The sequence below is a fragment of the Nyctibius grandis genome, chromosome 1 (genome assembly GCF_013368605.1).
Source record: "Nyctibius grandis isolate bNycGra1 chromosome 1, bNycGra1.pri, whole genome shotgun sequence".
Lineage (NCBI taxonomy): Eukaryota > Metazoa > Chordata > Aves > Nyctibiiformes > Nyctibiidae > Nyctibius > Nyctibius grandis.
The window spans coordinates 98704003-98730164 of record NC_090658.1 but is presented as its reverse complement, the minus strand read 5'-3'; the positions used below and the strand labels follow the sequence as shown (position 1 = coordinate 98730164).

The window sequence follows — 26162 nt, the reverse complement described above, 5'->3', positions numbered from 1 at the left end:
CTGTTGTTTACCTTCACACCCTCATGGCCTGTCTCTCTAATCTTTAACACTCTTAGTATTAGCATTGTAAGGAAATATTTGAATAGGAAGGGAAGAATCCTATTGCTTGAAAGTATGAAGTTGGAAACAACATTTAATTATATCTAGAGTTTGAGGATTCTGTTAGGAACAAAGGATAAGGAGATAGTAGGCGTTGCTCAGGATCCAGAAAATTCTAGTAGTGTAGAAATTTGAAGCTTTTGAATGACGTTAACGAGAAAAGAGCAATGGTAATATTCAAAGTACATGAGACACAAGCTGAAAATAGTATATTGTTTGGAGCTTTGAAAATGCTTTGCTAAATTAGGAAAGTTATCCCAGCGTATGCAGCTTGGTGTTGTACAGCTGACTCTGAAGCTGTTGTTTTAATTTAGATTTTAAGGCGGTTCTGTGGAGAACGTGTAGTTCTGTTGTCTTACTCATTAGAGTATTTCCAAGTTTTATTACTCGGTAGAGATTGTTGATTTCATCTATAATAATTTGGTTGCACATTGCTGGTTAGTGTGTTGGATTGTTTACCGTATTTCCAGTACTTTAGATAATATGTGTTGTTCTAGGAGATTTTAACCTGATGTGAGATTGAACCAGATTACTCTAATGCAGACCAAGGAACTGTAAATAATGAATGATGTTTTTCCAAACAGATATCTTTTAGAGTGAAAACCCTGTTCTCCTCAAAAGATTATGCCAATCTTACTGCATTTTTATTTGCCACATGCATGCAGTGTAGTGCATGTTGCATAAATAGGTGCATTTCCAGTGAGCAAGACTTGGCTGCTGCAGGAGTTGCTGAAGTCCTCTGGTTGGGGTCCAGCTGATCTCTGCATTTTTTTCAGTGGGAAGAGCACCTATTGTCAGCTGCTGGTACATTTTACCTGTTTCGTCTCTTTTCTGTGGTGACGTATAAGCACTGGCTTCTGCTCTTTCTCTCTGAGAAAATTTTCAGTGTATGATACAGTTTTCTCAGGCCTTGGTGAACGTGCTAGAACATGTTAAGTCAAAATTCATCAAGTAGAGCATTAGGGCATAAAAAGCATGTTTTACTTGGAGGCAACACTTAACATAACAAATCTCCTAACGTTCCTGAACTCTAGAAAGTTTTCTTATTGATAATTTTGTGCAAAGCTAACAATTCAGTTATTTTGATACTCCTTTTCAGACTTCTCTGATCAAATTCGTGTCAAATTTATGGTAAACATTTTGTCTCAGGGTGAAAGGTTAATGTACTTCTCAAATATTTCCCAGCTGTGGGTAAGTAACTGATGGCAACTGAGAAAAGTCTGTGGGCCTTGTCTTCTAACACTACTGGTGAGGTTTGCATTGTGGCTGATATCTATCTCTTCATCTTAGTAGTTTGTCTTCAAGAAGACATTAAACAAGATCTTGGCTCTTGATGTGCCTGGTCCCTCTGGTCTCCAGTCCATACAGAAACCCTTGACAAGGGGGTTGTCTGACCAGTTGTCTGCTGCCAGGCAGCATAAGCCTTAGAAACTCTGGCAGCTCTGTAAGAGTTTCCCAGTAAGCTTTCTCTCCTTACCCTCACTTTCTTGAGGCTTCTGCCTTTGCTCCTAGATCAGCTCATTGTCAGTCTACTGCTGAAAATTGTCCTCAAACCTCATTGGCCTGTCATTCAAATCCCTTCTTTGGGCTGAGAGTTTTTATCACAGGGATTGCCAGCTACTTGATCTCAGCCGGAGAGGTGGCTGCTCATTAAACCCTTCTAAATCCTTTGTGTGGCTTTTAAACCCAGCTCAACATCACAGTGTCAAGATTAAAAGCAACAGACTATTCTGCAAGAAAATCTAATTTACAGAAGCAAACTCCTTTAAATTACAGGATGCTTTCCCCATCCTGTGCAAGCATCAACACACAATTCCCTTTTGATCTAACCCCTGTAGGTTGTATGGGAGCGCTCACAGAAGGCATGTACTTGGTTCAAGTTGTTGCTGTTGTTTGATGAGTGGGTGTTCTGGTTTGACTTAAAACAGACCAATTTTCCTGCCAGTGATTTTTACTTTCAGCTAGATTTCTTCTAAGTAACTGCACTTTCTGAAACTAACTGCATGTTTTGCAGACAGTGTCTGCTTCCAGAACTGATAACACTCAAAGTCTGTAGTTATCACTGAGGCACCGGTAGGGATGTTATGCAGAAAGGCTCTTGCTGTACTTATTCCTGGAGAAACCAAGGTCACTGCTAAATTCCTCACTAATTACACGTGAAGAGCTGCAGGAGAGTTGCACCTCTAGGGAGGAGCAGTCAGGCAGGTGACCCAAAACTGACCAACGAAGATATTCCATCCCATACACGTCATTCTCAGTATAAAGCGGGGGGATCACAAGGGTCTTGCTCTCTTTCTGCTATGGCCAGCATCTGAAGAGGACTCTCTTTTCCTGCTGCCCCTGATCCTGATCTGTGTATCCCTGAATCCATTTCCCGTCCGTTGCTGGGCCCAGTCTGAACCTTCCCCGAGCCTGCCCTGCAGTGCCAGGGGTGATGTGACTGACATCGGGGGAGCTCGATCTTGGTTTTGTATATATTTGTATATATTTAATTATTTCCATTATTATTATACGCTTTTTCATTATTATAATTCATTAAAACTGTTGTAACTTTCCAACCCATAAGTCTCTCTCCCTTTTCTCTTTCCCTTCCCCTTCTGGAGAGGGGGAGGAGGGTTAATAGAGAGCATCTGCCACCAGTTTCATAGCTGGCCCAGCTTAAACTGTGACAGTGGGATAGACAATACTCCTATGGGCTAGGATTCCTTCGTAGGGTAGTTCCTCAGGCACTACAGGCACAAGCAGCAAGCTATGAATCCTGCATTCTCTTCATCTTCTGTCATTTGTGCTAATGATGGTAGTAGTACCGGTTTGCAGATCATCATGTTGACCCAAAAGAATTGGCTTAGGGGAAAATGTTGTTCGTTTCCCTTTTCTCACAAAATCTTTGACTGTTCTGTTCTTAAGAATGACTGAAACAAAAGGAAGTGAAAAACTGTTTGTTTTTCTGTTTCTGGTTATACCTGGCACTTCTTTTGAATGAATAAAATATTCTCAGACTTGGTAAGAAACATATTTATCACATCACTAAGTATAGTTGCATTTTCTTCACTGTGGAACTCCAGAGCACAGCAAACATTGTATGAGATTGTTGCTGGCTTAAAAGCAAAATTCAAATAGAAAAACTATCGCCTTTTATGCCAGTAGTGTTGGGACACCATTAATAAAATCCCGTCCTTTGAAGAATTTGTAAAACTGTGGTCCTTTTTAGAGTTTTAAAGCACAGTTACTGTTTTTTAATTGTTTTCTTCTAATCCAGTTGGTTTTGTAGGCTGGCTAAGACTCCAGTAAACTAATATGAGAGAAAAGAGTGGTTAAAGATTTGTCAAAAATAATGTCAACCAATATGGTAACTTCCCTTTTAAAATCCTTCCAGCAGAAGAAATACCATTGTCATCCCCTCCCAAGTAAAAAGCCTGCCTCTAGTTTAATCTTTCCCCTGCTGGCCCCAATTTTGCTGACTTTACACCCTTATCGGTATTTGTGATATACTTGTTCCAGTGATTTCTCCCTTGGTCAGCAATTGTGTTACAGTAATACCTGTCTTGTTATATATATATAACATTTCTCATTTCTGCCATTTTTCATGTTATTATCTTGTTAGCACTGTGTTGGCCTTCTGCATGTGTATCCTAACGCTTACTTTATATTTTGGCATCCACAGAGGAGCCTCAATGTAAGTTTATTCTGACCTGTAAAAAGACCAAGCTGTAGTCCTTTCAAAGGAGAAAAAGGTACCAGTTCAAGACTGTTTGTGAACTCACAAATATATATTGTTATATTTCTCCAAAAAAGCTAGAATTAAATCGGGATAGAATTCAATAATTTGTTTACTCTCTGTTATGAGAGCTGCTGGAATTTTTACCTAGTTCTTGAATTTCTGGCAAATCTGGTAACAGACTCCTTAGATCAATAGGAATTAGTTTGTTGTTTTCAAAACTGACCTTGTTCTCCTAAAATATTGAGAAAATGAGCTTTTCTAATTCAAAGCCTAATCTAAGATCATCCAAATTATATCTGTTTAGATAACCACATCCTTTTTACTGAAGCATCCTGTTCTGGTCTCTGCCAGAGACAGGATACTGTACTGTACTGTGCTACAAGGGGCTACAGATTTGACTTAGCACAGGAATTCTTACTATGCATGTCATTTCAGAGACAGTCAGCAACAGCTAAACCTCTCAGCAGCTTTAAAAGGGAGGCTGTAGGGAAGAATAGGCATGATGCAGTACCAGATGTATTTTTTGCAAGCATTCACTATGTCTGGAACTTATTAAGATAATAATATTTTTAAAAGATATATAATGTGTAGAAGAATAAGAAATACTTCTAATGGCATAACCTTTTAAGCATTATTTTTTTTTCTGATGCTTTTCTTTTTCTTTTTTCTTTTCTTTTTCTTCCTGAAAGCTAATTTAATTATTTTTAAAAAAAATACTTTATATAAAAACCTTCCTGGGTACTCAAAAATCGTGCTTCAAACACTATAAGGCTTGTTGCCAAATATTTAGTTTCCCCTTGTCCTCTTTATGTGAGGTGAACCTCTGTGGTCATCATCTCTGCAGTAGCTGTCAAACTGCATACCTCACCAAGGTGCACTGCAGGAACACTACTAAAAGCTTTAAACACACCAATTAGGAAAAAATTAGGTTCATAGTTTGACAGCGCATGGCTTGGGTTCAGTATCTTCAGTATCTGCAACTGTCTTTTCTATTCAGTAGAGACACACATAGATCTATCGCCTTCTGTGAGTTGCAGATTTTTTTTATCTTTTCTCTTCTGTAAATATATAGCCTAAGAGCTAATTCTTAAACTCAAACTTATTGTTCCACTGCAGATTTGCTAATACTGTTTTTGAATCAGATCCATACAGTTTGCATACCTGAAATATCTCTAAAATAGCTTTTTGGAATATGGAGTGGTTGTGTTTTATGCACTCTTTCAGAAGGAGGTGAAAAGTAAAACGTAGTAAATGGAGACGATATTAAAACTATGTCATAAATATGCAGATTGTAAAAAGAAAGCAATTTTTTGGCTTGGTTTTTTAATCCATCTGCCTATTACATTTTTTAAGTTCAAACAGCAAAACTACTTCCGATTTAACTATTACATATTTGGCAAGCTTAATAAAGGACAAATCAAAGCTAAATCAGGGGTATTTACAACAACCACAAATTTAATCCAAAGTGGGTACTTAAATGCTCATATAGTTCTAAATTATGTTCCTTCCAGATGGTGAATTAATGTAATTTTAGCAGGAAGTGAAGTTGCACAAATATGCAGTATTTAGAACACTCACTGATTTAATGTTTCTGTACCCACCAAGGCACAGATGTTACTTATCATTGTCATGCCAGTTGTCTCTATCTTTCCAATTATTGCAAACTGAGGAAGAGAGTTTGCAAGGGCAAAAAAGGGGGCTGAGAAGAACTTAAGTTAGTAAACCCTACTTCAGATGTAGAGGAATCTTTTCTGCTCTCAGCCTATTTAACCTCCACAGTAATAACGATGGTGGCCTACTTGTGGAATATCTCATAATGATTCGGTCCTTGTATTGCCTATATCACCGCCATTTGTTTTCTAAGTAAAATCTTTGAACCTGTCTCTTTGAACGAGTAGAGCTGTCTCTGACTTACAATGTACATGCTCTCCTGTCACATGCCTCTAAAGCAGTGATCAGAGGGAAGGCACAAGACAAATCTCTTGGCTTAAAAAAAAAGGAGTTCCTAGTAGGTTGGTCCAGCATCAGAATTAAGTTCATTCCTCACTGCAGAATGGCTTGAATTTGCTGAGCATATTTCAAAACCTCTTGTTTTTCCATGTGCTTTGCAGCAAGGAGAAGACAAACAAAGATTATGTGCTGGGTGCTAAAGACTTCTTTTGGGGTGCTACTGGTGAGACGTCTTAGTGGAAGAGCTGTATTGTAGATATTGTAGAGAGTAGATTCAGACTAGATATAAAGAGCAAATTTTTTACGATGAGGATGATGGAAGACTGGAACAGGTTGCCCGTAGAAGTTGTGGATGCCCCATCCCAAGGTCAGGTTGGACGGGGCTCTGAGCAACCTGATCTAGTTGAAGATGGCCCTGCTTACTGCAGGGGAGTTGGACTAGACGTTTAAAGGTCCCTTCCAACCCAAAATATTCTATGATTCTACAATTGTGAAATTGCTGCGTATATAATTTGTAAGAGTAGGCAGTATTATCTGCTTCTCCAGCTGAAGGCAGAACTAAGGAGGGAAGTATGAAGGACTGGATTATTTCTCTAATTGCCTTTTCAAACACTAGTGAAGATCGGAGTATTGGAGGATGTGCAGCAGCAATGAGCTGTACCCTGCTGCAGCTCACCAGTTCAGTATTGCTACTTGAAACATAGAATCCACAGCGCTCTGTCCACCTCTGCCTCTTTCCCAATTTTAGCAGAGGTCAAGTGTACGTACTAGTGCTTTCTCTAGTATTCTATTTTATCTTTAATGTCATTAATGTCAAGACCGGTTGTCCTCAGGAGACTCGACCCCCAGAGCCTGAAGTTAGGGACGAGGGCTGTGTGAACCTCCCATGATCCAGGAGGAGACGGTTAGTGACCTGCTGTGCCAGTTGGACACCCACAAGGCTATGGGCCCGGATGGGATTCACCCCAGAGTAATGAAAGAACTGGCAAATGAACTTGCCAAACCACTCTCGATTATCTACCGGCAGTCCTGGTTAACTGGAGAAGTTCCAGCTGACTGGAAATTAGCAAACGTAACGCCCATCTACAAGAAGGGTCGGAAGGACGATCCAGGGAACTATAGGCCTGTCAACCTGACCTCGGTGCCAGGCAAGGTGATGGAACAGATCATCATGAGTGCCATTACACAGCACATGCAGGACAATCGGGGCATCGGGGCCAGCCAACATGGATTCATGAAAGGCAGGTCCTGCTCGACCAACCTGGTCTCCTTCTATGACAAAGTGACCCTCTTAGTAGATGAGGGCAGGGCTGTGGATGTAGTCTATCTAGACTTCAGTAAGGCATTCGACACTGTCTCCCACAGCATCCTCCTAGACAAACTGACTGCCCGGGGCTTGGATGGGTGGACTCTTAAATGGGTTAAAAACTGGCTGGATGGCCGAGCCCAGAGAGGGTGGTGAATGGGGCAAAGTCCAACTGGCGGCCGGTCACTAGCGGTGTTCCCCAGGGCTCAGTTCTGGGGTCGGTGCTGTTCAATATCTTTATAGATGATCTAGACATAGGGATTGAGTGCACCCTCAGCAAATTTGCAGATGACACCAAGCTGGGTGGGAGTGTCGATCTGCTGGAGGGTAGGAAGGCCCTACAGAGGGATTTGGACAGGTTAGATAGATGGGCTGAGACCAACGGCATGAGATTCAACAAGAACAAGTGCCGGGTCTTACACTTCGGCCACAACAACCCCATGCAGCTCTACAGGCTGGGGGAAGAGTGGGTAGAAAGCGGCCCGGTGGAAAGAGACCTGGGGGTGCTGATCGACAGCCGGCTAAACATGAGGCAGCAGTGTGCCCAGGTGGCCAAGAAGGCCAATGGCATCCTGGCCTCTATTAGGAATAGTGTAGCGAGCCGGTCTAGGGAAGTGATCGTCCCTCTGTACTCGGCACTGATGAGGCCGCATCTTGAGTACTGTGGTCAGTTCTGGGCCCCGCACTTCAAGAAAGATGTTGAGGTGTTGGAGCGAGTCCAGAGGAGGGCGACCAAGCTGGTGAAGGGTCTGGAGGGTCTGACCTATGAGGAACGGCTGAGGGAGCTGGGGTTGTTTAGCCTGGAGAAGAGGAGGCTCCGAGGTGACCTTATTGCAGTCTACACCTACCTGAAGGGAGGTTGTAGTGAAGTGGAAGTTGGCCTCTTCTCCCGGGCAACTAGCGATAAGACAAGAGGACACAGCCTCAAGCTTCGCCAGGGGAGGTTCAAGTTGGACATCAGGAAGAATTTCTTTACAGAAAGGGTTATTAGACATTGGAATGGGCTGCCCAGGGAGGTGGTGGAGTCACCATCTCTGGATGTGTTTAAGAAAAGACTGGACATGGCACTTAGTGCCATGATCTAGTTGACAGGGTGGTGTCAGGGCAACGGTTGGACTCGATGATCCCTGAGGTCTCTTTCAACCTGATTGATTCTGTGATTCTGTGATCTTTGTCAGCGGTACAAGATACAGACCTACTGGGACTGCAAAGGAAGTTTGCATTTCTACATGCTACTTGCCATAATGGGGCACAATCAAGTAGATAGTTTGGCTTTGTACGTTTAATTATGTGTTGAAGGCCCATGCTATCTTTGATAGATGTTTCTCTGTTCACAAAATAATGAAAATAAAGAATTATGAGATAGTAATACTAATAATGTGGTAATACTTCAAGGCTTAGTTGGTTAGTACGTGCTAATTCACAGCACTGCAGGATTTTGTCCAATGCTTTCCACAGATGACAACAAGTATGCTTTTTTGTTCTTTGCCCAGGGACTAAAAGGTGATCCTGGTAGTCCTGGTGTGGCTGGTCCTAAAGGAGAAAAGGTACCTTTTTATCTGTAAAGTTGTATGTATACGTGAGTGTGTGTGATATTTCTTCAATATTGAACATGTTGACTTAACTGTGTGTGACGAACACCCACTGCTGCCGTTTGTGTAGCTTAAGGGTTGAAGAATATGAATACAGGCTAACTGTAAATATGGAAGACAAGTACTGTTTATCACAACAAATTTTGAAACTAATTCAGAGCAGGAGCCTAAATTTGATGTTCTCAGTTGCTCTCTGGGTGCTCTGATTTGCTCCCATGGACTGAACCTCAAGGTCTCACAGTGCAATTCATACCTTAGAGACCTAATCCTGTGAACTTCCTACACAGTCAGTTCTCTTTACATGTCTGCGCTGTCACACTGACTTCGGTGGCCACCTTGTGCGTGGAAGCTGCAGCTTGTAATTTAACATATGCAGATGTGTTTTGAAGAATTGCTTTTTTTAAGCTGTGATTCATTTATGCAGAGGCCTGCCATTTTCTTTCCATTTAACCTGTGGTGAACTGTGTATATCCACGCCATTACTGAAAAAGAATATTGCTTTACTCGAGTATTTTCATAATCAGAGCATGTTTGATGATTATACTGAATTTACTTCTGCAGTGGTGCATGTCCTCTAAAATGCCTAGAGGTTAAAAATGTGTAACTAAAGAGATCACTGATTTATTTACTCTCCTGTTTTAACTAGGGAGATGCAGGACCTCCGGGACCAACTGCCTTGAGCGTAAGTACACGTAAAACAAAAACAGACGAAAGAAAATCATTAAGAAATGATGCAGGTTTTAGCTTATTTGCAATATAAATACTTCCATTATTAAATTTAAGAGCCAAGTCTCTCTCTTTAGAATGCCTTTACATTTTCTATATGAATTGTGAAGCAGGGAAAGGGGAATTTTATAAATATAAAGAAAATAAGCGGATTTAAACCACTTGTTTCCCACCAAATAATAACAAGAATATGGGTTTTTTTTTATTCTATGTATAGATAGCATAGGCTGGTTGAAGTGAAAGAATTCCCTTGTTATTTTTAGTGAAAAACATTTTTCAGTAAAATCTTGCAAAACTACTTAGGCTTTTTAAGATATTGTAAATATTCTATTGTCACGTTATTTTATTAAGTACTTAGTTATGTATGCAATGCCATATGTACAACACAGTATTATATATGTAGCATGAATATGTTCAAATTTGACACACAGGATGCTATTTTCAGAAAGTTATGGACATGGGGGACACATCCAGCAGCCAGGTAGATGTAAGGCTGCCACAGCTCCTTGTCCTCAGATCCAACTGGTAACAGGGCTGAGCGTGCATTCCCAATCAGAAGCTGCTTTCAAATTGTCTGAGCTTATGCCTTCTGTACCTTAAGTGATTCTCTTCATAAAATGGACTGTCAGAGAATTAGATTTCTTTGATTATAAAATGCTGTGCAAATGTTTCAGTTGAGTTGATTCAGGCATAACAAGATGTCTCTGCGTTGGTACATCCACTGATGGTAGTCTTCACACTGTTTAAAAGGAAACGTTTAAATTTTAGGAAAGCAGACACGAGTTTTCAGAAGGATGATACTAACTGACATACTGAAACATTTTTTTGTGTGGTTGCTGACTGAGTGAAGAGACAAGAGTGAGTGTGAATTGGTTTAGCAGTTTGAAGACGGATTACAACACTGTGGGAATATATTGCCCAGCAGGAGGGCTTTCTCTCTCCACCACTGTAAATAGTCATGCATTTCTGTTGGCAAGAGCTAAAAGAAGATGAATGACATGAATGGTGGTGGCTCGGGGAAAATCCAGTCTTCAGAGTTGTTTTATTTGTGTGACTTTTGTATGGTCGTGACTCTTATGATATATAATCATGAAAGGAAGATGTTGTATCTTGCTGTGAATAAGTAGTAGGTCAGATAATATCAAGGTTCATGTGTCACTGAATGAGAACTTACTATGTCAGGACCATTCATGCTGTTTACAGCCAAAATGTGACATCAGTGTTTCAGTTACGAACCCTGTTAAAGCAGTTTTAAAATGTTCCATTCATTTGGGACACATGCATAATGTCATAAATTTATCCTCCATTTATAGTAATTTTTAGTTTTTCCTAATGTGAAAGTGATTTATTTCTTTCTATGAAAATGCAAAATTAATTATTATACTGGGGGGCAGGGAGAGAAGAGGAGTGAAAATAATGACACGTTGTTACAGCTAAGTCAAAAATGTGTTTGGGCAGTGAAGGGAGGGAATATTCAAGGAGACTTGTTTTGCTCAAACCGGATGATTGGGTCTGGGTCACCAACCTTCTGCCCCAGTGCAGTTGCATATTGAGACAGGTGGGAAATGATGGTATTATTTCCTCTCCTGCCCTGCGTAGCTCTTCCATCCCTATGTATTTCCACAGAAATCATACGCCAGTGGAATAAACTGGAGAAGGTCTACCATATATGCTGGTCTCAGTAGCAACTAGAGTATCAGCAGTGTTGTGCAGGGCCTAAGCTTTCTCCCCACACGCAGACCTGCACCATGGTCCTGTCCTCAGCACAGGAAGCGTGAAGGTAGCAAAAGGGTGAGACTGCTTCACTGCAGTCATTCCTAAACAGCTGATTGGTGGTCCTTCAGTCCGCAGACAGTTGTCTGTAGGTAATCTACAGAAACATGTAACAGTAAGTAGTAGAAACTCTTGTTTTTTCATTTGTCTGTGCTAATCGGTGATTAGCTAATCTGTGCTAGACCTGTGAATGTCTAAAAGGTGTCAGCGACCCTGTGTCTAAAAGGGTTCAGGCATCCCTGATGTGTAGGAAATCCCCTGCTGTTCAGAACCACAGTAAGCGCGCTCTGCCCTCCAGCATGAAACAAATGCAGAAGAGAATGAAGTTATTGGTACTTGGAGGAAAAAGCTGTATTTTGAAAAATGTTCAGCTGACAGGTATAGCCATTATAGTCTCTGTAAGGAATGAGGGATACTTGGAGGCAGTATGTATGGCAGAATTCATAAACACCCAACATCTGTAACAACCAATCAGGTGAATGAACATGTGCCAAACTGCAAAACAGGGGAAATAATACTACTGCTTTTTAAGATGCAAAAATGATTTTATGAGTTTGAAATGGAAATTTCATAGCTCAGAAAGTGCATGGCTCTGAAAAAAAAGTAGAGCTCTGAATGATCCTGTTTGATGTCAGTTAACAGAAGATCTCTGCTGAAATCCTGAAGCATGCACACTTAACAAAACTTCTTGCTTACAGCAGTAGCAGAGAATTCAGAAAGAAATTGTGTATGCCTGACTATATGTTTCTGCAGTGAACAGAGATGGGATTAGAATTGCAGCCCATGTGATTCTGTACATTTCTTTAAGGCAGGTATGGAAGTCTTGTTAATACAATTTGATCATTCTTGCATGTTGAATTAGAGGGAAAAGAAGAAACAACATTATAGCGCAAAATATACTAAGCTGTAAAAATGAAGTATGTTAAAAAAATTATAGGCTTTATGTAGAATCCTTATGAAATTAGTAATTTCAGTAGTTCTAAGTATATTTGTTTGATTCATGCATCATTCATATAAATACATTTTAGTGGCTCGGATCACTAACTTTGACATATATTGTGCATATTTAAGCACTTTTAGTAAGGATGCAAAGTTCTTGTATGTTTCTGTGGAGTCAGTTAACACTGCACAAGTCAAGATATATGTATGTATTTTTTCTCCTTAGTTATGGTGGTAGTTTTATGGGAGTAGTCCAAACTCATGATTGATTCTCATCCTTTCTTTATGCTGTCTTTAATTTCTCTTTTATGTTAACTTTCTGAATTGCTTTGTAAGTACTAGCTGTCTCTTTTCTTTAGTACTTTTCAAGTGTCTTATATTGCATGCTGGGAATATGTTTTGATTTTTTTCTCCCTAATTATGCTCACTTTATGCAGGGATGTATTTAGTTTTTAAAAGTCTAAGTTCCCTGATAAATTGTACTGTAGTCAAGGACCCTTCAGAGAATAAACAGGAGGGATTGTAGTGCTCTGTTGTGAGGTTGTGTCAAAATGCGGAATTTAGTGGCAGAAGCCGGGGTCTGTTTTCTGCAGGAGCACAGCTGGCTCCACAGCTCGCCCGCTCTGATATCCCCAGCTTAAGCCTGTGCGTGCCATGTCAGAAGAGTGACAGGTGAGGGAAGGTAGTGCAGCCATCTCTTGTAAAATATATGATAACTATTCCTCTTGACACTCAATACGCTGCTTTTAGTTCCTGAGGAAAACGAGCGTCTGTCTGTATGTTCCTGCGAACCTATCCCTTTCAGGAGTTATAAAATAGTCATCCAGATGGCACCAAGTGTTTACGCAGAAGCTGAGGCTTAAGTCGGTCACAGACAGAAGTCCCCAAGACTTGCTTACTAAACAGATAGTTGGAATGTTGGCTCCTAGGTCTGGTTAAATCGAGCCGAAGGAAGCTGGCGCACGAGTGCGGCGCGGAGGCGGCGGAGGGAGGAAGCTGCAGATTCAGGCTCAGGCAAGCTCTGCCATCACTTTTGACTCTCCCCTCCCTAAACAAACATCAGCAACAGATTATGCAGCTTTCCCCTCAGAGCTGCAGCAGTTATTCGTGTAAAGCTAAAATTCACTTTCAGCAATGTTGCCTAGGAATCTCACAAATTCATTTGATGCAATACTTCAGTTATAGTGTAATTATTTGGCATTTATACAGAGCTCTGAAGAGGAGGCATTTGGTACGCCGACATCTTCACTGTTGTAGCAGGCAGCAGTATTTCGGTGATTCTTCCTGAAAAATCACATGCCAGTTTTTGCTTACTTATCTCTTCCACGTGATTCCTTTCTTGTCTCACACTGAAAAAATAAGTCACGTGAATAACTTGTATTACTTATGAAGGGGGCACACACCTCCATTAGTAAGCATGTCAGCTAATATTATCCTCTCTTTCTTTTCAAGTAATGATATATACTAAAGGAGAGTGATTCTAGTTAACTAAAGAAAGTACAGACAGAAAATTATATTTTCATTCTACATCTCTTCTTTTCACATACATCCCTCTAAGAAAAATCTGAATTTTGTCTGCTTGAGCCTTTGGAGGTGTATTAATTTAATGAAAATACTGTTCAGGAGTTTTGCATCAGATATAGAGATCTTTAACTCTCACAGTATAACTTGCCAGTATTCTTTTCTTTAAAAAATGCTTTTTAAATATGGAAGCAGATCCTATTAAGATTACCCTCTTAGTGAAATAGAAGATGTTTTAGCAGTTTCAGTCTGTTCTTTATCTTCTTTATGGAGCAGTACTGATACTGAAGACACAAGTGAAGACTGATGTCTAAGCCTCACAGAAAATTTGTTTTTCAAAAATCCACAGTCTGCTAAACTGGCGTGAGTGTGATTTACACGTCCTTCATTAGAAGAATGATTTTAGAATAGTCCTATATATAGTAGACATCAATGTAAAAAATAATTTCAAATTACTCCTCAGGATTTTAAATGATATTTTTATTGCTTAGAAAATAAACTCATGTCTATTAAAAGTAGTAGGTTCATAAAATGTGAACTTATGTGAAACTACTCTTCCAATTTCCCTTTGAAATGATTGCCTCTGAAGCAAAGTACATTTCAAGTTAAGTTACCAGAGAGATACAGAATGACCAAATCCAAAGCATAATGAGATCAGTGAGGAACATATTTTCTGTTTGCTTCAGTAATAAATTATCATGAAAATGTAGCTGATCATGCTTTCTGGCAGACTGAAATACTTTTACTAAATGCTGTCTCCTTTCCCACAGAAGTAAGTGGGTTGGCAGCAGATTTAAAAGCAAAATCATGGCATATTCTGCTTTGCACTCACAAGCAGAACAGCATGATTACTGCAGTAGCAATAACAGACCAAACATGGGGTATAAATCTTTCAACTTTCATCTCGACTTACTTCAGTAAGGATGTAATCCAAAACAATTCTGTGATTCTATGATGTGAATGAGGCCAGGTCATATTTGGAAATGCTGAGGATACTGGTATTTGAAATAAGTGATAGTCTAATTTCCCTCACTAAATGGTAATACAATGAGAAATTAATTATCCATCTGTGATTTTCCTGTGCCATTTTTCCTATTTTAGCAAAATTTTTTGACAGTAGGGTGTGTCTGTGGGCTCTGTGAGTTTCCATGTGGGTGGTGATGGGAAGTCCTGTGGACAAGAAGGGGAAACCATCACAGTTGTGTTTTAAGATCTCTCTCTTCCTCACCTTCCTATTTGGGCTTCAAGGTAGGGCAGTGGAACAGTCACTGCAAGTAAACTGGCTTGAAGATATCTGGGAAACCAACAGTGTAGCCATCTTGACTGCAGAGAAGGTATTTATATTTCAGGTCCTTTGCTTACTGATGGTAATAGCCCATTCTTACATGAGAGGAAGCTACTCATTTCCCCACAATATGGTAGAAACAGGTCAAAGAGGAAAATATTCTCAAAATAGGTTAGAAGGATCATGGTGACAATCATGACCTGCACAGTAGAACTATCTGTTAACACCTCCAGACAAGTAGATGAATTTAAGACTTAATTGAACTGCATCTTGATGCATCCTGTCTGGGATGCTGAGGCATTCTTACATGAGCGCAGCCACAGCAGTACCGAGTGTCCTAGGAGCAACATATTTGGGTGACCGGGGAATACTCTCAGACAGTCGGGCTGCAGCTCTTTATCAGGATCACACGTTGTGTTATGTCAAGAATCTGGAAATCGGTGGTTGCTTTTTACCTGACTCATGATTTGTGTGATTCTGTGCTGCTCTACTCGTGGGCTTTAACAGAGGGATCTTTATGTATGTAATTCATCAGTGTGGAGACTTTTTTTTATCCCAGTGAGAACTGTGTGTTGAAGAACTAGGTCAAGCCCTTGCAGTGGGATTTGCTCACCAATTCTCTTGTAAAAAAAAATCTACTGTTGATTTTGTTTCAGCAGAGCTATACCTTTCAATTTATAAACATTATTTCCAAATTGCTTAGCCAAATAATGTTTATTAGAGCTGTCTTTTTAAAGTAGCAAGTTTTATCATTATAAAAGCTCTCATATTCAAATGGTAAAAAATGACCTATTCTTACATTACCACGAGGTGTTTCTGCATATCTAACTTAAGTTTTGTCTCTGTCTCTGCTTGACTCATCTTACTAAACTATATGCACTTTCTCCCTATCTAGTAGCATTTATTCCATAAAAATTGAGGGCATGTGTTTGCTGGAATTCACAGCGAGGAAAAAAATGGATGAGAGTGATTTGTGTATTCAACACAGAAATCAGTCTGTAAAGGTCTATAATGAAATAATTTTTGTGCTTTAATTAGACCTGCCTTATTATTTTTAGCATTTTTATTGTATTTCTAATTTGTGTTGAGAAGGAAAGGCTGCCATGCTCAGAGCCTATTTCAGCAACACTACCTACGAGGGCATAAGGCAGCTGTCTAGCCTTCTGCTTCAAAACGATCAGTTATGTTTTGAAGCAACTTTCAGAATATCAAAAATGTACTTACCTATCTAATATTTTACTCTTTTGGCATTGGCTATAAGCTTCCGGAGGAAGTAATATAACAGCTTTAAGTAACTTTACTCTTCCATTTCAGCTGAGATTTTTTTGTGTGTGTTTTGTTTTGTTTTGTTTTAATTCACCAGGAGATCATGATAAAAGCTTTGCTTTTGTTCAGAGTGTGTTCTTAGGAGTTACTTTGAGCTGTTAAATTTGTAAACTACATCTCCGCTTTGTCTCTGTAGATACTTGTCGTGATGTAACAGGCATTTTAACATTTTTGTTAGCTGCATAGTCACACAACAGGATTTTAGCCCTTCTGTTATAAGCAGTTTCTGATAGTTACATGCCAGTTAATACACTTTAAACTGATAGCTTATGAAACTTCAAACAACTTAACTGGATGAACTGTTAGCAGATTTTTCTATCACTTCAAAAACACATTTTTCTTCTGCCATCTCAAGTTTAATAATTCTCATTAGCTTTTATCTCATGTTACTTGCTAAAAATATTAACAGTTAAGAATTAAAATGTTAATTTCTACAGATATTTTCAATGAGATGCAAGATCTTTTAAAAGCTCATTTATTCTACTGTAGCATTTTTAAAATCTGCTGGTTTTCCTGTATTGCCTTGACTAAAAGTTAGTCTAAGTTTTGATGATCTTTTTATTTCAATATCTGTGAGCTTGTGTTTCATAGCGTGCTTGCTTTTTCTTTATCTGGCCTAACAACCAGCATCTTTCCCTTTCCAGCACTTCCCTTTACGGTTTAACTGTTATAAAGGAATTCACAAGTTTCCACTCTTCACTTAATTTTCAAGATTTTGTACAACCCTCTTGTGCCTGCCTGTGTATCACGTTTTATCTCTTTTCATAACCATCCTCACTCATTGTAATAGATTTTCTAAGTTCCAGATGCACCTGAGCCCGTCTACAGCTTACTGACTTTTTTTTTCCCCAAGATACATTGTAAAGTTTGAGACATTTCCACTTCATGTTCCTCAAGCTCTTCGAGGCACGTAACTCCAGTGGACTTGTCTGGTTCGTGACAGGTACAAGCCCTAAAGACTGCATATGTTATTTTAGCTTGTTTCTCCATGAAGTAGTTAGAAGGCCACCACCTTCCAACCTCAGAGGTGGCCTGATAGAGTCAGGAAAATTCCATGCATATTTGGCCACTTGTAAGGATGCATTATATTTTCCTGCCAGTCTGATGTCACTGAAATAGCGTTGTTCTTATATCTCACTTTGCCTTGTGTGCTATTCCTGCACCTCCTTTTGCCCATAGCCGTACCCATCCTCTTGCCACTGCAAGACTATCAGGGTGAAAATCAGCGCACAATGAATCATTTTAATAGCTTTGGATGTTGTTTGCCTGGGGAGATGGTACATGTAAAATAGGTTGCCTTCTGACACAAGCATTTTCAATGCAATCGATGGCATATCCCATGAGGCCACATGTATGTGTTCACTATATATGCTTTCCCTTTCTGTCTGCAGTGGTGGACTTCTTTGGTGGGGTTTATCTACCCGCTGTGCCTTCCGTGATTTGAAGGAGTCAAGAATCTGATCTTTGATCTCCAAAGGGAGATCTCCAGAAGTTAAACAGGGATAAGACTGAAGTAGATACTTTGGTCTGCTTTCCTACAAATACGTACTTCTTTTCTGTGCTAAACTGTTACACTCATTGCCAAGTTTTATAGCAGTTTAACAGGGGATGTTTTATTTGTCCCTTTAGAGAGTTTTCGCTGTTGAGAAGTTTTCTTCTTCATTCCTCCTGCAGGTCTCTTCTTCAGTTGTTTTTCCAGGATCTCATTCAGTGAATACTGAACAGGGATAGCATTGCTAAGTCATTACCATTGCCAAGTTATTACAGTTTTACAGCTGTGTTAGTTAACATGGCCCATGTTGTCCTATCACTTTTTAAACCGAAGATCCCACTGAAGTTAGTGTGAACTTTTACCTCAGTTTCAATGTCAGGATGTGGCTCCTTGTACAGGGTAGTCCTCCCTGCCTAGTTACCAATTGTAAGCTGCTCTCCTCCCTTTCCTTGAAGATAAACCTCCTTATCTGGTTCCTTTTTCTTGACAATAATATTGTAGGGAGAAGAAAAAGAATAAAAGTAGGTCTAGGACAAAAATGTTGGCTATTAATTATCATTATTGTGCAGTTACATTCTTGTGTAATTCTTGTCCCCTTGGAGCCTTATTGTACAGATATGTGAGGCTAAATATTTCCTCCTTCATAAAACAGACATTACTGGTTTTCATCTCATTCCCCTGCATAAAGTTGTCACGAGAAATGAAATATTTACAAAACAAAACTCCACCTCTTCCTGAATTCCCAGAATTTCTCTGTGAAGGTGAATATTGCTAACAGTGGGGCAGACAGAATTCTGTGCAAGTTTCCAAACTACATTGAGGAAAAAGAGAAGGTTTACAGAGGTCACATTCACATACTGCTTTATGGGTTTGTGCATGTATAAGCTACATAACTGCACTGTAATTAACTTACTGTGATTTGTTTGTTGGACACAACATTGTCATGCATATTCTAGTTCCATAAACTTTTGGGAAAAGGTGGAAATGGTGTACACCAGTTGTGTAAAAGATCCTAAACCTTATCTTGTTTACATAATAAACTAAAGTGAAACGAGAAATATCCTCGAGTGAAATACTGTCTGAGGTACTTTCTAGCTTCAGTGGTTGAAAGCAGAGAAATGACAGGACTATAGCTCCAAAAAGGCCTTGGAGGAAGGCTATCAGGAAAGAAATAGTCGCTACAGGATCTTTTATTTTGTTTAAACACACAAAGAGCATGTCTCCTCATTTCCACAGCCACAAAAGAAAAGCAGACAGTGAATTAGAAAGGGGATGACAACATTATCACAAGTAAAAAACCACCACTACCAAAAAAAAAAAAAAAAGGAAAAAAAGACAGGCTGGGCCTGTAATGAGTTACATTATAACTGCTCTGCAGAAGATGATGGGCAGTTTGTTGCTTCAGAAAAACACTTAACTGACTATTTTTATTTAAAATTGAAGTCAAATTTCATTCTAATCAACTTAAAACATCACTGGAAGATGTATGAGCTAGCAGCTTTGGCATGCCCACTTACTTTCTCCAGTTTATCTTGGGAATTAGAGATCATAAATGAACTTTTTAATTCATTTCTGGAAATGTGGACACTTTTTAAAAACATGATTCTTAGGGGGCCTCGGTTTACCCTTATTGGGGCAATAAATATGCGCAATTGATTCTAAATAAGGAGTTTAGAGTTTAACCAAAGATATAACTCAAGCTGAAGCAATACCTGAGTCTGAGTAATTTAAATGGTTAAGAATTTAATATTTTAATATTTCAAGCCCTTAAATAAATTAAACATAAGTTCTTTAATTTTGTGATACCCTGTAAGAATATGCAATATTACATTCAAGACTTTTTTTTTAATTATACAAAGTAGAACTGTTCAGTGCTCTTTGCTGATTATATTGAAACTCATTTCATATTTCTTGTTGCTATAATGGAAATTGGATAGCTTCCTCGTACTATTTTTTTTTAAATTGTGTTCCAAGGTGACTCATAAAGTAAAGGGTGGGGGGCAGTGTTCTAAGTACAGAGCTGTTATTTGAAGGCCTTATGATTATATCATATGTTAAGCAGATATAAGATTAAAGCCCCAAAGCCTCGGAAACAGTCTGTGATTCTGACTGCAAAGGCAGATCCTTGCACTGAATTCAGAAGGAAGGCTCAGAAGTTGAGGGTATATTCAAAACACTCAAAGTTCCTGTGTCTGGTCAGGGGGGAGGGCGAGAGATAAGTGCCTGTGAAGAGTTTTGAAAAGCTGAGCCAGGCACACAGAGGAAACTGCACAGGGATGGTCCTTACATACAGTGAGTGTAAGGCCTTCTGCTATATTTAGTCCCCTTTCCTTCCCCTCCCTTCCCTTCCCCTCCCCCTTCAGTGCCTATATTTGAAATTCAGTTGTAGAGTAAGTTGTCATTCATTTAATATAATTTTTTTCTTTTTTTCTTACGTCATCTTAACAAGAGAAGTCACTTTTCATATAAAACTGTAGTTAGATATACCTATGCTTAAGTAGTGCTGACTTACCTCTTCTTTTCCAAATGATTCAGTCTTTATAGGAAGGAATGTGATTAATAATTATTGTTTTCATTTTTTCTTGCACCTTAATATAACCTTATCCTGAAATATGTTATTATGAATAGCCTATTTTTATTATTAGAAATAAATGCTTTGTCTTGACATCTGGCTCTTTGGCTTAGTCTTACTTCTATAGAATAATACAGGATGGAAATAACCCTGAATGTTATATTTGTTTAATGTTTGTATTTTCAGGGTTTGCCAGGGTTGGAGGGTCCCCAAGGTCCACCTGGCAAAGAAGGTCAAAGGGTGAGTAAACTTGGTGAACAACTGGTGAGTGTGCTAACTGACCGTGATGTGTGACTTCTCTCAAGGCACTAATAAAAAATGGAAAGGTAGCAGCTGAGTATGATGTGTGCTGACAACAAACTGAGCTTTGGAATTTGAGGTTTCTTTTCAGTTGAAGATTTAACAATTTCAACCATCTAAAGTGTTTTTAATGACTGGCAGCACAGATGTAGATATTGTTTGGGCAACATGTTTCTGCTGTAATTTTAAATGAAAGAATATTAAAATTTCTTGGAAGTTTTTATTTTATTGTGGGGATAGACCATACCTTACTACTTTTAGAATATATAAACATATGAATTTAAGGTCATTATCTAAACTATTAACAGAAAACAGAACTAGTGACCCAAGTTTTGTTGTAGATGCCATTATACAAGTGTCAGAGCCTAACACAGATATACAAAAAAAGTAAGAAAAAAGAAAAAAAAACAAAGAGATTACACCCAAGACATGAAATAAACCTTTGGTTATTCAGAATTTTAATATAATGAAGTAATTGACTGACTGGTTTCTCTGTGTTATGTTTTTGTTTTCCCTGACTTACTGAATTTGGTAGTTCAGTAGAACAGATAACGAATATTTACGATTGTGGTATCTCAAGAAATAATTCACTTCTGAGAGTTTATAATCTAGTCTACTCCCAAAAGTTTGGGAAGATAGACTCAAACATTTCAGTATTTTTATGAAATAAATTGTGCCCAGCTTGTGTTTTGAAGTTGGGTCTCTCAATAATTCTTCATGCTATTCAGTATCTCAGTTAAATTATCTGAAGCGGAAGGATTTAGTATTGCTCATCATTGATCTTAGTCATCTACAGTGAATTATTTAAGGTCAGTTTAATAATTCCAGTAATAATAATAATAATAACAGAAGACTAGTTCTTGAACAAAATGAGTAATAGTGTGTAGGCCCCAAAGCCATGTTTCATATTGTTTTTTAAGTTATAAAAATAGTACAAAATTTCATTTAAGTTGAACATGAAAATTTGAAAGCAGAGGTTATTTAAATTTCACAGTAAGGATTGAGAACCCATTCAGAAAAAGTCAACGTAGTAAGGGAGAATCAAAAGTTCTGGTAAATATGCTATTAAATATTCACCAGAACTTTTGATTCTTATCTTATAAATTATATTATTATATTATAAATTATAATTGTATTATAAATATATTTTAAAATATAAAACCTATTAAAGGTTTTATAATTACTATGACTCTTACTGTTATGCAGTTAAATATCCAGGATACTGAAAAGCTATGGATATCCAGTTTAGGCATATTTTAGCTTGTTTTTCTGTGGAGTATTGAAGCTGCAGAAACACACAGTTTGTTAGTTCTCCTTTAGGAACAGTTATAAATGTGGCTGTGTGAACTTCTTAATTTTTTGAGGCAAAGGTCCAGAGTTAACATACTGTATTGTATATAATAGTGGATAAATGAATTTGGAAATACTTTTTTTTTCCCCATTTTGCAGTGGGAATTAGGGGATTGATACATTTATCATGGCCATGTCCTATTCACACATAAAATTGAACTGCTGTTTCACTCCAATATCTACAAAAACAGGAGTTCTGATTGTTTTATAATCTTGGCCACGCACACAGTTGCCTTGAGCCAAACAATGGGAACAGCAGACTAGAGCCTCAGCATCTGTCTTTATCTTTCTACCTATCTATCTTTCAGATGCTCACAATACTCTTTCTGCTGGCCACCCCCGCCCAAGCATTAATAACATAGTTTGCAGTATTAATTTGATTCCCATGTGTGTTTGCATTTCCAATGCATTTAATTACACAATAGCATACTGTTTGTAACAAGATCTCTGCTCTGTTTAATGACAAACAAGACAGTGCGCATCTAATGGCTATTAAATATTCCTTTTTATTTAATTATAGATGTCATGTTCCTCTGTACTACTTCCAGCCGATCCTCCAAATCTTTCACATTATATGAAGTTATTGCTTTTGTCATGGACTGTCTTTTGAAGATTAAAGCATAATATTGAGATTTTTAGTTCAAAGTTATGCCAACCTTAAAATACTTATTGACATATATGTGACATTGGCTTACAAGCAGAAATTTACAACATCACTGAATTAGGTGAAGACTGCAGGTTATTTATTTCAAGAGCAAAGGAGGATCAATACATTATTTCAAATAAACTGGTAACAGCTTTTGTCCAATGGGTACATTGTAGCTATAGTTACATGGTATCATTTGAGACAACACGTGATTATTAATAAATATTTCACTTTCTGTGGCTTGGTGATCTGATGTATTACTACTATATGATCATGCTGGGATATGATCTTGCTCCCACCTGAACAAGCAGTTTACATTCTTACACATTTAAATGATGGTACACAAATAAGTTAGCCATGGAACTTGATGACAGAAGTGTGTGAAATGTCTTCTGTCTGAGTTGGTCTCCTGGATGCTTTCCAGATATCCCAAAGGATGAAGGAGTTTGCAGAAAACAGCGTACCCTAATGTGATATATTTACAGAACTGTACTGTAGGGAGATCATTCAGAATGAGAGAGATGAAGCCCTGAAAGCTCTTTGACTAGATCTGTGCAATGTTAAACGATCTTATATCAGGATATATGCTCCACTTTTTGGCTTTGCTTAAGATTAAATTCCAAACTCACTAAAAATCTGAAGTAGTGCAGTCATGGAGAAAAACTAGTGCGATGATAAACAAAAATTGGATTCTTATGCATATTACTTCTTTCATACTCCCTTGGTTACAAAATGCATAATTTTTTTTTTCTGAATAAACAAACACATTAATAGTCTAGCATTTAGCAAGTGTGTTGGTTATGCTTATAAGAGTAAACTCATTAGTCCCCCTTCTTTCTCCACTTTGTGTGACACCTTTTCCTCTCATCTCCTTTGTTACATCTTCTCATTCTGCACATAGCTGGCTTATGCAGGAGAGAGCAACCTTCATGAGCAATGCGGTAGTACAAATAATGGTCTTCAGACCCACATAGCTTGTTTCCTTTGCAGAGCAATAGAAGAGGAATAGAGTTATGAGCTAAAGTGAAGCAATTGGGTTTCTCTTTGCTACCATGCTTCTGTATCTGCACAAAAGAAACTACTTAGCATTTACTGTAGCTCTACCAAAAAAAAAAAGATATTCAGTGATTCATCATACATGGTGCATGCTTATTTAGGGTGTTACTTAGAAGAGGAAAGTAACGGTTGTGGCAGAAGGAATAGTGGCTGCATGATAATCTGGTGATATCCAGAGACCACGCAGTGAACTGATTTCTGATTCTTCAGCCAACGTGAGACACATACAGTACTCATTTATGAGGTCTTTTTTGTTGTGACAGTCTCTTGAGTGAACTTAGTTATATTTTGTATGAGTATGTACTGCATTTATGTTTCTCCTTTTGTGATGGTACCCACTTCCACTCACACGTGTTAGCCAGCATTGTGTTTTCCTATGGGTGCAACGAGTCCTCAAACCTTTGCTGTTCTTACAAAAAGACTAGTGTTTCTGCTTGCTCTACCACTCGTGACTGGTATAATTTTTTAGTTTTGTTATGTTTAGTAAAGTGGTTTATGTTAGGCATGAGGCCTTGCTAAGTAAGAGACTTTGATTTTTAATTCTGGTCACTGGGAGAAGAGGGCCAGTAGAGATGGCTACTCATTGCCTCTTCCTCATCCCTGTATGAGAGACACTAGACCATTCTGTGGGTATTACCTTCATACATAATTTTTCAGTGTCCGTCTTGTTGGCTTCAGGCATTCAGAGCAGCATATTACTGCTGGAGCAACTTAATACTATTGCACCAGCGCTCAGAATGATGTCAGGAGCTTCAGGAGGGAATCAGATATAACTCAGAAAAGTCCCTGGTCCAATATTACTGACCAACAAATAAAAAAAGAAATATTGGGTGCTCACCTAGCACTGCATGGAATTTAAACCACAGTGGACAACTACGCCATCTTTCTGGCTCTCTGCGTTACGCAGGACTTTATTATTTCTCTCGGTATTCCTGCACTTTAGCTAAGTACATCTTTCACAGAAGCAGTTTCCACCTGAAAGACATCAACAATAGAAACTTCGCAAGTCTCCTTGATTTTTTTTTTTTTGTTCCAGTGTTTCATGTTGATCCCACATTTCAAAATGTGCTTTTTATTTTACACTTGAGCATGTAGCTTCAGCCTCCAGCAACTGTTTGGGTTTTTTTTTTATGACTGCTTTACATTAAAGAGCTATTAAAAGGTTTTTTTTCTCTGTAATCAAATCACCATTCCATTTATTTTTGAGAAAGTTCAACTAAGATCCTTCAGCTCCTCATGTAAGGAATTTTCTTCTGTCTTCAAACAGTTTTGTCATGTTGCTCTACTTTTTTCAAAATTTCCAGTATTTACAAGTACAGACTGCATGGAGTTTGCCAGATTCTACCTTCACTATGTTAAATGCCGTAAAGTGAATTTATATTTACAAAATATAATTCCAAAGCTTTTGGAGATTAATTATTAATTTCAGTTGGATGTCTTTGTAGCAGAGACTTTCGCTGGACTTGATGCATTTTTTATAAATACTATTTTTTTAAAAACAATTTAATTTTTTAATATAATATTTTAGTGAATTCCAAAAATTCTCTTAACACAAAGCATCAAAGCAAATTTTTTAGACAACTATACTGTGAAATCTAGAAATGGTCATTTTTCATTCAGGCCCAGCACGCAGCTAACAAACACAGCAGTTTGTGCAGCAGTTTCTGCTTCTTTGAGATCTTCTTGATACTTTCTTGAGCTTCTGGGCACTTTTTCTGGGATTTGGGAACTTCTGGGAACTCTTAGGAAAGCAAGGTTGCCTGCTGCTGCCAGGTGAGGCTAAAGTAAGGGTAGCTCTAGCAGCTTCTAATGAAATCCATCAGCTGTCCTTGATCAAAGGGTGCCTGCAGCCTTTGTTCTACCTGACCCCTGAGTAGGGAGGGTCAAGCACCGTTTTAGCCCGTGCCAGGAAGACAGCTATATAACAGCCAGGTGATGCAGCAGTTTGTGCAGTGATAACAGAAGCAGCCAATAGATGTGCAGCAATTTGCACAGCAATTCATGGAGAAGGACACAAAGAAGAGGCTAGCGAACTTTCTTTGTGCAGCATACACATCCTTAAAGATGATGGTCACAAGGCACAGGACCCAGGTGCTTCTGAAGTAACTGTCTGTTTGCTGTCAGACTCTTGCACCCAGGCAGCTTCAGATGGAGGACACAGCCCTGTAAGTCCACGGGCCCTGACAGGTTGCATCCAGAAGTGCAGAGGCAGCTGTCTGGTGTCATTGCAAGGCCACTCTTGATTATCTTTGAATGGTCATGGTGACTGGGAGAGGTTCCTGAAGACTGGAAAAGAGCAAATGTCACTTCTATCTTCAAGAAGGAAGATCCGGGGAACTACAGGTCAATCAGCCTCACCTCAATCCCTGTGAATGTGATAGGGGAAATCCCCCTGGAAACCATTTCCAAACACATGAAGGACAAGAAAGTGAGTGGGATAGTCTGCATGGATTTATGAAGGGGAAATTACGCTTGACCAACTACACTGCCTTCTACAATGAGGTGACT

The 26162-nt window shown here is 38.7% G+C and overlaps 1 protein-coding gene across 1 annotated transcript in view; it reads left to right on the top strand.

Annotated features, from left to right (window-relative positions):
• COL19A1 (collagen type XIX alpha 1 chain) overlaps positions 1–26162 on the top strand; it is a 202260-nt gene that overhangs the window by 93698 nt on the left and 82400 nt on the right. Inside the window, 3 exon segments of the mRNA XM_068396430.1 lie at positions 8570–8623; positions 9315–9350; positions 20489–20542. Coding sequence (XP_068252531.1) covers positions 8570–8623; positions 9315–9350; positions 20489–20542 — 144 coding nt within the window.